This window comes from Eubalaena glacialis, chromosome 18, assembly GCF_028564815.1.
Source record: "Eubalaena glacialis isolate mEubGla1 chromosome 18, mEubGla1.1.hap2.+ XY, whole genome shotgun sequence".
NCBI classification, from domain to species: domain Eukaryota; kingdom Metazoa; phylum Chordata; class Mammalia; order Artiodactyla; family Balaenidae; genus Eubalaena; species Eubalaena glacialis.
In genome coordinates, this window is record NC_083733.1 from 10,154,516 (window position 1) to 10,165,398 (window position 10,883).

Sequence of the window (10,883 nt, forward strand, 5' to 3'; positions counted from 1 at the left end):
TCCACTGCCTGTTTGAACAGGCTTGACCTTGTCACAGCTCCTTCTGAGTTGCTAAGGATGTAGACTCTGAGTCAGCTTGTTGGCTTCTGGTCACAACTTCACTAATCCTGGGGGTGATTTAGGGCAAATTACCACACCTCTCTTCTTCAGTTTATTCTTCTGTGAAATGAAATAATTCTAGAGCCTAAATCCCTAGATTGTTCCAAAGATAAATGAGAATTATGTAAAATTGAGCACAGTGTCTGGAATATGCTACTCATTACTATCTATGAATCTCATTATTGTCATTATCTTTAAGGAGACTGTGGTTGTGTTGGCTTAGGAAGTTGGCCAGCGTCAACCAAAAACAATTGCAGATACAAATTTTTTTTTTAAGTCTCCTCCTCCCCCTGGACTTTTTTTTTTGGCCGCGCTGTGCCGCTTGTGGGATCTTAGTTCCCTGACCAGGGATGGAACCCAGGCCCCGGCAGTGAAAGCGCTGAATCCTAACCACTGGACCACCAGGGAATTTCATGGACTTTACTTCTTTATTGTCAAGTAAAACTATCCTTGTAGTACAGCTAAATCACCGGTTTGATTAAATCCAGGGTATTTCCCCGTGAATTTTGCCAAGTCTGATATAAACCAACATAGTTTAAGTAACTGTAATCAATACCCACATACATCCACATTGATCAGAATTCAGGCTTTATTATTGTGCAATGTAAAGAACTAAAACTTAATTCCAAGCATACATAATTAAAGTTTGTAGAGAAGGATTTTGTTCCCAAAACACAATCAGCATTTAAAGGAAAAAAAAAGACATTTATTTGAAAAACAGAATATACTTAGAATTGTTTGCTTCTAAGAAGCCCACTTCCCCCAAGTCTTAACTTCATAATTTCATATTAAGCAATGACGTTACTTTACACAATCTAGTGAAACAATTTAGTGGGAATAGCAGAATAAGAAAAAATAACGTAGACATGTGACTCCAAAATAATATTATTTAAATCCAGCTTTCAACCTCCAAATATAGATTGCTCATAATAGACTTAAATATATGATTGTTAAATATATATAAGTATGTAAAATATGTTAAAAAAAAAAGGAAACTAACATGTAATATCCACCCTTGATTTCATAAAGGCAGGTAAAGATGTTAATGCAGGGAAAAAGTAGACTTTTTAAAACTTTCTTTTTCTATACAATCTGCTGCTCTATTCTGTCTTATGGTTACCGATACTGCCTTAATATTTCCTTCCAGATCTTTACTTGGAACTTCCAAAAAAAAAAAAAAAAAGATGTGTATATGGCTGGAGGGCTGGGGGGAGTAGGATGGTTTTGAAGAAAACAGAATTAAATCAGAACCTGTCTGAGACGTTCATGTTTTGATGTGACAGAGAAGATACTAGTCCCACCAGGGGATGCTGCAACTCAAAGAAAGGGTGATGGGCTAATAAGATACTATCATTAGGATGGAACAGATTGAACATCAGACTGAAAAGTTTTTGGATTATGTAGCACCTCATCAATCAAATATATACTAAACTTTTAAGAGAAAATCTTCCAGGTAGTCTAAGCTTGCTTTTCTGGCTATTGTATTTTTAACACTAAGCTGGTCTATATAAGTAAGAGGGACCAGGAGTGAGAAAGGTCTGATAGCCCATTTTGCAGAAGCCACTTTAACAGTGTGTACATGGTTAGATCATTATTTTCTGCTCCCCCATACCCCAGGGAGGGCAAAATCACAATACAATGTGGTAGCAAAATTGGCTGACTCTTGTATTCCTATGGACACAAAGTCCTGTGAGGGAGGACACTTTTGACTTATTCTTGAGATCCATCAGCCTATAAATCATGACCGATCTTGCTTGGAAGACACATTCAAGAAGGGTTTATTAGGGGATGGTGAACTCACATATGTACCTCTTGCTGCTACGACAGACCTCGTCACTCCATTTGCCCTGAGCTGACTGGGAGAAGAGGACACAGTTTTCCCGCTTGCCACCATTAGGCTGTGCATGGTCCCAGTTGAGGAAGGAGATGGCGACTCCATTGATATCGACGAACTTGCCTTCTGTGACCATGTCGTTGATGCCCAGCCAAAAGTCATTGACCCCCGGCAGGCTCCTTTTACCATAGTCTCGGACGGCGTTGATTTCATCGGAGCTTCTGGGGACAACCAGCGTCCCTCCCTTGGAAATGCAGTCTTCGTTGGCTTCGTGGAAGTGCTTCGAGCCTTCCAAAGCAAGGTAGCACTTCTTGTGAAATTTTGTGCCTCGGAGACAGACTGTAAAGATGTGAAATTTGACATATTAAGATGCTTTTGGAGTATAATAATCCAGGACTGGATCTGGCCAATAGCAATAATGTCATGTCATAATCACAACCATCCCATGAAGTGGGATTTTATTACGCCCATCTTTACATATCAGGATAACGAAGCTTAAAGAAGTTGGTACTTATTAACAACTTAGCCTATAAAAAGGTGACTTACATGTGTAACTGATTCACTTTGTTGTAAAGCAGAAGCTAGCACACCATTGTAAAGCAATTATACTTCAATAAAGATGTTTAAAAAAAAAAAAAAAAAAGGTGACTTACCTGTCACATAAGATCACAACTATGGAAACCCAGGTCTGCCCCACCCTTAAACCCTGGCCTTTAGCCTCCTGCTGCTTGGATATACACATGTTCGCTAGTTTGTGTAGCTCCATTATGTGCTGAATTTCCTTGGGACTTTTGGAACTGGTTGGTGTGCCACAATTATTAAAAAACAAACAAAAACAAAAGTCTGAGTTTGCATGTGGAGAGATAGGGCTTTTCTTATGCAGATAGCTGAGCCCTGGTAATATTTTTTATCTTACCCAGGATAAAACAAGTAGAAAGATAGTTTCAAGGCATAGCATTGGAGAGTCAGGCTCCAGGGCTGTAGTGCCTGGACTTAGGTGTCAGTTCTGACATTTACTAGCTGTGTAAGCTTTGGAAAAATTATTTAATTTCTCTGTGCCTCAGTTTCCTCATCTGTAAAATGAGGATAATCATAGCAGCATCTGTCTCATAAATTGTTGGAGGATTAATGTGTTAATGTTTGTAAGGTATTATTATAGTCCCCAACTGTGGTTGGAGGGTTAACAAAACTCTTTCCCCTTCTGCAAACGCATTTGGCCGTCCTTTAACTTTCTAATTCTGTTCCCCTGGGAACCTGATAAAGGGCCCTTTCACCAGTGTTACTAGGCAACGTTGCTTATGGTAAAAATGACTCAGGATCAGTAACATACAGCTGGCCTGGGAGTTGTAAATATTTGATGGAAAAGCTGTAACTTCAGTCTTCCTTGAAGGTGGTAAGTCTTATAATTGGGCAGTTCTCTTGTGAGACCCTCAAAGCTCTGCTTTTGGAGTTGCTATGAGAGTATTCATTCCTGAGGGTGTGAACCTTACAAGCCAGGGATGTTCCTGAACTTACCTAGTGTGGCTCTCATTTCCTTGCCCTGGGAGCCATCAGAGTAGCTCCTGGACAGCAGTGTGTACAGCTGCATAGGCTGCCAGGAGCGCTACTCCGTGAAAAAGGAACACTGAATGCTGCCCCCTGCTGGCAAGCTATGGCTCTAACCACTGGTCTTCTCTGCACGTGTTGCCCTACTTGTCGGGAGTGAGTCCTCTGATCCTGTGTTTAGTTCAACCTCGGCGATCTCCCAATGGGCACTTAGTAAATCTAAATAATGCTGATTATTTTAGCTAGTTAATACTTCTTCAGTTTCCTTTCATTGCCCATTAAAGAAGAATTATGGACGGACTTTTAAAATGTATTATTGAAATGCCTGGGTTTATTTCTATACCACCCATTTACAGGAGTAGGGAGTGGAAAATCAAGCTGATTTCCCCAAACAATCATCTCCCCAGCTTTTAGATCCTTTCTCCTGGACACATCTCTGGCTTGTCAATGTCTCTTTAAAAAAAATGTCGCTTACAACTCAACATGTACTCTCTATATGGTTTGAACTGCTGACAAATCACAATTTCTTTTCCTATCTTGTTTGAGATGAGATGGGATCTCACCTGTCTGCAGGGCTTGCATTTCCTTCAGGGCATTGACTTCTCTCCAGAGCTTTTCCACTTGAACCTTCAGGTCTCCATCCTTTTCTGAGGATATTTTAGGGTAGGGCGGGGTAGGAGGAATGAAAAGCGTATGATTAAAATAAGATACAAATAAAACAAAATAAAATAAAGCTTTGGAATCCAGAATCTAAGGCGAGGGTGATTTTGATGAAACTGAGCCCAGTGTACATGGAAAATAATGCATGAAAATAAGTTAGCCAGAAAGATGTATAAGGGCTTGGTGGGGGTAATAATATTAGAAGGTCTTTCTGGGGGATGGTGCTCCTGTCTGTCTCTCCAGCCCCACCCTGTGGGACTCGCCCTCCATCACCAGACTTCAGACTTGTTGATTTCGGATGCATCCTAGAGCAAGCTGTCTCATCTCAGGATGCTTCCTTTGTGTTCCTTCTGCCTGGAACACTCTTGCCCAGGTCTTGTCCACCTCCTTATCAAGCTTAAAGTTCTCCTCTTCTTTTTTTTTTTTTTAACATGTTTATTGGAGTATAATTGCTTTACATTGTTGTGTTAGTTTCTGCTGTATAACAAAGTGAATCAGCTATACATATACATATATCCCCATTTCTCCTCCCTCTTGCGTCTCCCTCCCCCCACTCCCTATCCCACCCCTCTAGGTGGTCACAAAGCACCGAGCTGATCTCCCTGTGCTATGCGGCTGCTTCCCACTAGCTAGCTATTTTACATTTGGTAGTGTATATATGTCCATGCCACTCTCTCACCTCGTCCCAGCTTACCCTTCCCCCTCCCTGTGTCCTCAAGTCCATTCTCTATGTCTGCGGCTTTATTCCTGTCCTGCCTCTTCCTCTTCTGAGAAGGCTTTCTGATCATCCTCTCTACATTAGCATCCCTCTGGCTGATCTCTTTCCTTGAACCTTTATTTTTCTTCCGCACACTTTCTCCAATCTATAATCATCTTGCTTTACTTACTTAATTTCATCTCTCTGGTTGTCCATGGTATTCCCGATGTTTAACATGATGCTTGGCACATAATCAGTCTCATAATGTTTGCTGAGTGAACAAACACTTTATGGCATACAAAATACTTTTGTGTTATTTTCATTTACTCTTCAAAAATAGTTACGAATGGAGGAAAATGAGATTCCCATTGAAGAATGAGAATGAACTCAATGAGCTAAATTGGCAGATAAGTGGTAGAACTCACACTCAGACTTAATTGGGTCCCCAAGTCCCCTGTCCCCAATATCCCTACTCAACTGATGTTCCAGGTATATTGGCTCCTAGCAGGGTTAAGTGATTTTCATAGAGAAACAGGGAAAGGCAATGATAAAAAGCCCTCTAAAAATGCTCTGTATTAGGGATTAGCAATTTACTTAGTCTTGAATGCCCCTGGATGAGGTTAATCTTCGTGGCTGTCCTCTACCAACCTTGGGTATAAGTAAGTAGTAGAAAATTAGCAACCTTGACTAAATAAAAAATCCAGACCTGATGGGGACTTAGAAATTGACAGCTTGTGAGCTCTTCAAAGGCAGGAATTATAATAAATCTTAATAAATATTAAAAGCCACCATATACTGTGCACTGGGAGCTTAATTCTTTCAGTATTACTATGAGATGGACACTATCATTTCACAAATGGAGAAAGAGAGGCACAGAAATCTGAATTAACCTGCCAAAGGTCACCCAGCTAGTAAGGTGCAGAGTTGGGATTTGAATCTCGCTGACTTCAAGTCTGTTCTCTTCCCACCCCTCCCATCTGCTTCTGCGCAGTGATCACCTTTACCTGGTTGGTCCCTAGTACGTGGCCTCGAATAGCTAAGATGCTTAAAGCTTGATATGGCTGTTCCTAACTGCCTTTTTGTGGGGATACCACACAGGGAATCTGTGTTCTATCCTGGGTTTTTCAGGACAATACCAAATCCAAATATGCTGATTCACTTTACCCTCCCACCCCTTTTCTTTTTTTGGCCACACCGCACCGCAAGCAGGATCTTAGTTCCCTGACCAGGGATCGAACCTGTGCCCCCTGCAGTGGAAGTGGGGAGTCTTAACCACTGGACCGCCAGGGAGGTCCCTCATTTTCCCCTTAAACATATGCTTTGCAAGCCAGGTGTTTCCACATTTGGGTTAGGAAATGCCTTCTGGGGTATCCAGGGATGGACATCAATTCTCAAAGCGTCCAGTAGCTCAGCTGAGAAGGACAATAACGCAAGGGTTTCCTCAACGGGACCATAGAATCCAGAATAAATGTAAGGGTACATTCAGGGTGCACAGCCATCGCCTGTCGGAGGCCAGACTTGCAAAGACTGATGAAGGTTTCTCCCAAGTTACAAGTTGTAAACCATACAGATGTCACCCCCAGTCCGTCGTGGCTTCCTGCTCCACGCTATTTAAATAAAGGGCCTCGTAGGGAAGCTGTAAACATTGTAATTAACATGACGACACATGAATTAATATTAGGCTCTTGGGAGATCACTATGGAAGTCGTTATCCAGGTGGCTTGGCTTCTGCTTCCGTCCTTGGTGAGAAATGTGGATGTGTTTTGTCGACAATGAATACAGGGAACAGCTATTTCACAATAAAAAAATTTATTTTTGATTCATGACTACAACATAATTTGCATTGCTCCACCTAACTTGTTGAGACCTATGAAGTAAATAGCAGGGAAAACTTGGTTTTGGAGCTAAATCACTCAACTGCCATTTCGAGTTTTTAAAAAAAGCTCCCTTTCATTTTATTATTGTTGTTCTCCAAAAGTAGGTACGGAGTAGGGATGCAAAAATAATTCCTGGAATAAATGACCAGTAAACGTATGAAAAATACCTCAACTTTGTTAACCATCAAAGAGGTGCAAATTAAAAGAAGGTTTTTGGGTTTTGTTAGGCTGGCACAGCTTAACCTGATGATAGGATGTCAGGTTGTCAAGGTGTGAATGGGTGCTCTCATACGCTGAAGATGAGAGCATGGGTTCATGCTACCATTTTGAGAGACAGTGTAATTAACCTACAATTTTACTTCTAGAAGTGTATCATCACAATATTCTAGCAGGGGGATCAATATCTGTGTGCAAAGCAGTTCACTGAGGCATTGGATCATAAAGGGATGGATCTGATGAACACAAAAGTTCACCAAGAGAGAACAGATTAAATAAGTCATGACCCATCCATAAGGGAATATTATGCAGCTGTTAAAAGGGCTGAGGTATGCCTTACATTTAAGGTTATCCAAGATTTAATAGATAAAGTCAATTAATTTGTCTGCCAAGTACTCTGGATAGCCAACTCTTATTTTGTTAAAAGTATCAATTTTTAATCGGACATTAAAGAAAACTCTGGGGATGCTATCTCCTAACAGTTAATAGCGGGTAATTCTGTGGAAAGGATCGAGAGAGAAAAAATGGCTTTCGCTTTTGATTTCATAAACTTTGGTATTCTTTCCAGGTACTTAAAATATTTTTAAAATGTATGGGGGAAAGAAATGTTTAGCAAGTTTAGACTAATGGTTTCACTTACTGTAGAATTTACTTTCTCGGATCTCATGGCAAAAATGAGCAAAACCGCTTTGGGAGGATGATATTTAAAATGTGGACCCAGTCTGTTGAAAAACAAACAAAAGCATGTGTGCATGCTGTGTGTGTGTCTTGGAGGGTAGGGCATAATAACCTGAACTACAACTGAGAAACACCCACACAGCGCACAAACACACACACTCACATATTCAAACACCTCCCTGCATCCTTACTGGGTGGTCACCACTTCGCTAGTCCTTCTTTATGGTAAAGAAATGCTGGCAACAAAAATATGCCACATCTTCTCTCCCTCCTTTTCCTGTCTTCATCACTCATGAGAAATATTTTAATCTATCATTAAAAGAAGTAACAGAGAAGTGTAATATTTTATAAGGAAAAGAGATTCCACTTAAGAAACTTTGCATCAGACCTAAAGTGTATAAATAAATATTCCTGGAAAAGGGCACTGTGTAATCTTAAAAACACGGTGCAAGATAAGCTCCCTTTTACCCACCAGCCATTCGTGTTGTGTTAAATCAAGACTTTAATGTTGTTTGTATTTTTGGTGTGTTTTGTTACTAATGAAGTGAAATTGATAAGGAAATAGTGTTCTAATATTTACCTTGAAATATCCTGATATGAAAATGACTCAGGATGAGATAAAACATCACCCCACACTTTTCTTGATGCTTTTCCTTTTGATTTGGTTTTAGCATATTGCAAATACATTGCCATCATCATTGTTCCTTGCAGGATTTTTTTTTTAAAATCTCTTAACCCAATTCAAGCCACCACAAATTTGGGTTTGCTTGGAGATTGTTTTGCATTAAAATGTCTTCAAATGCTATATGACTTTTGTTTGTTGAAATATTTTTAATTGAAAGAGTTTCAACTTCTCTATGACATTAAAATCTTAAATATATGTTATAGTATAGACTGTCCTTATATTGCCAGGGATATGAAAATATACCTACATGATAACTAATGATGAAACGGAAGTCACATTACCAATAGCTCTATCCTCTACTGCACATTTAATAAGATTATAGTTATCTTACAGATATATGTGAACATCATACAATATCTACGAGTGAAATGGTATATACCCTGTTAATCAGTCTCTTCTACTTGATCCCTCATTCCAAATACCTGATGTTGTATCCAGGTTATGACCCTCCAAAGAACATTCTCATGCCTAAGCTCACCTGACAAAAGATATACAATACAGAATACCATACAGATATACAATACAGCCTACCATTTGATTCCTTTAAATATCAAGCTGTCCCAGAAAATTAAGAGGTCCCTCAGTCCCCTGAAAATGCCATATCCACATGAAGCCACGGTACCGTCACCAGAGGTGGTCTCCTGGAAGAGTTTGGAAATGAATATTGTCCAGCTCCTCCCCACCTTGAGCAAGCCTAGGGTTTTGCTGGACGGAGAAACCCCGTTACCTTTCACTCGGCGTTTGCTGTGCTTCTTGGCTTTGAACTTGGACGTGTGGCTGGTGGTCTGGTCCAGGAGTAAGGTGATAACCAGGATGTAAATTACAAGTCCATTCTTTGCCATGGCTCTCAGGCAAGTCTGACAGCCACTGTGCTGGCTCCTCTGAAGTACGAAGGGGCAGGTAGACTTCACAGCCACATCTTGCCCTGACATGCCTGGGGCCACCTTTATAAAAGCGCACTGTGCAGGTCGGCTGGAATCCTGCTGACGGAATGTTTGAATGCCTCTGCTGGCTGCAGCATAAGGTGGCCCCTGTTCTCATGTCTTGTTTAGGCTTTAAAAAAAATTTTCCTGCTAGGAAAATTTTTCCTACTTGACTTGCCTTTTCAGAGCATATCAGAGTTTATTAAGGGACTAAGAGTTTCGCTTTTGTCTTTTTTTCTTTTCTTTTCTTTTCTTTTTTAAATTTAAAGTCCAGGAAGCATGGGGTCTCTCCGTGAAGACCCCAATATTTAAGTCTTTGGTTTGGAGGTCTGAAGTTCACTTAATATTCTGGGAAATGTATTCAATGACCCACACACAAATCTAGCAAAGTTATTGTGTGCGTGCGTGCATGTGTGATGCCAGAGCACCACCTGTGTCTCTTCACACTCACGTGACTACACAGCTCATGTGGAACTTGGGAAGGGTTTGCTCGCAGGGAGTAATGAAGGCGGTCGAAGGGGATAGTCCATGATCAAGTATAAGGCCTTCTATTAGGATTTTGTAGATTCACCAAGAACTAGATTCTTGGGAAAACACAGAAAGAAAAGAAAAGAAAGACGGTGAATTTTTTCCATAAGAATTAATGTAAAATATCAACTATTGTTACCTTGCATATCTCCACCAACCAACACTTTTTTCTTTGAAATTATTCCAAACACCTAAAAAACACTTTCAAAGGAAGTACAGAAATAATGGAGAAGTATAATGAAAGACTTGGTATAATTATTCTTACCCGAACAATGGGCTTTAAGGAAAAATACTGAGAACCAGGCAGGCTTTTTGTGACATAAGCAAGGGACCTCCATGGGTGTGACCAAGATGGAGTGAGTTAGACCCTGGGAAAGGCCTCTGCCCTAACTGACTCCGTTCATATCACTGTTGGGTGACCAGGTGCAGATGGAGGCCAGGGTTTGCAGATTTTGGAAGGTCTGAAGGACCAAATCCATTTTCTCTTTTTTGTTGAGACAATACAGGAAGAATCAAGGGGTGATTGATTCCTTCTGAATCTTAGTGAGTAAAATGAGTCTAATCCATCTTCATTTCCTTCCTGCTAAAGCCACTTTGTAGACTACCTGTGTACTGACATCAAAGGAAGACCACTGATGTAGGAAAGTCTAACATAATGTAGAGATGTAAGTGTGAAATAAAAAATAAAGATTTTACTTGTGATGTAAACTCCTTGTACCGATGTGGGCAATCTACGTGTAGGCATTTGAGAGCGCTGTGGAAACAAGCTGAGCTAGGTTCACATCCTACTTTCATCTGTTTAGCAGCTGTGGGATCTTGGGCAAGTCACTGAACCTCTCTGAGTCTTTTCTCATCTTAGTAATGGGACTAGGGATACTGACTTTTCAGGGCTGTTGGAAAGATGAAACGAGACAGTGACTATAAGCACTTAGCACAATGTCCAGTGGTTAATAATTATAGTGATGATGATAATAGTAATAATATCTGAATATCCTTACCATAAATTATAATAGTATGGTAATGGCAGATATTTCTGGTCTTTACAGGTCTTTACAAGCCTACGGGATACGCATTCTCTCCATTTTTTAAAAAAATTTTTATTGGAGTATAGTTGATTTACAACGCTGTGTTAGTTTCTCCT

At 40.3% G+C, this 10,883-nt stretch overlaps 1 protein-coding gene across 1 annotated transcript; it reads right to left on the reverse strand.

Annotated features, from left to right (window-relative positions):
* Positions 1 to 1,880: 1,880 nt before the first annotated feature.
* On the reverse strand, positions 1,881 to 9,133 carry CLEC3A (C-type lectin domain family 3 member A). Its single transcript, XM_061173986.1, has 3 exons — positions 9,019 to 9,133; positions 4,042 to 4,125; positions 1,881 to 2,272 (listed from the first exon to the last, which is right to left on the reverse strand). Exons 1-3 carry the CDS (start codon positions 9,131 to 9,133, stop codon positions 1,881 to 1,883), a joined length of 591 nt encoding a protein of 196 aa, XP_061029969.1.
* Positions 9,134 to 10,883: the final 1,750 nt, after the last annotated feature.

Bases quoted from the DNA above. Each gene is read 5' to 3' on its own strand.
- CLEC3A (XM_061173986.1), bottom strand. From the start codon at position 9,133: ATGGCAAAGAATGGACTTGTAATTTACATCCTGGTTATCACCTTACTC. The intron at 4,126-9,018 runs GTAACGGGGTTT...AAATATCCTCAG, and splicing joins CAGCAAACGCCGAGTGAAAG to AAAAGGATGGAGACCTGAAG. The intron at 2,273-4,041 runs GTGAGATCCCAT...ACATCTTTACAG, and splicing joins AATGCAAGCCCTGCAGACAG to TCTGTCTCCGAGGCACAAAA.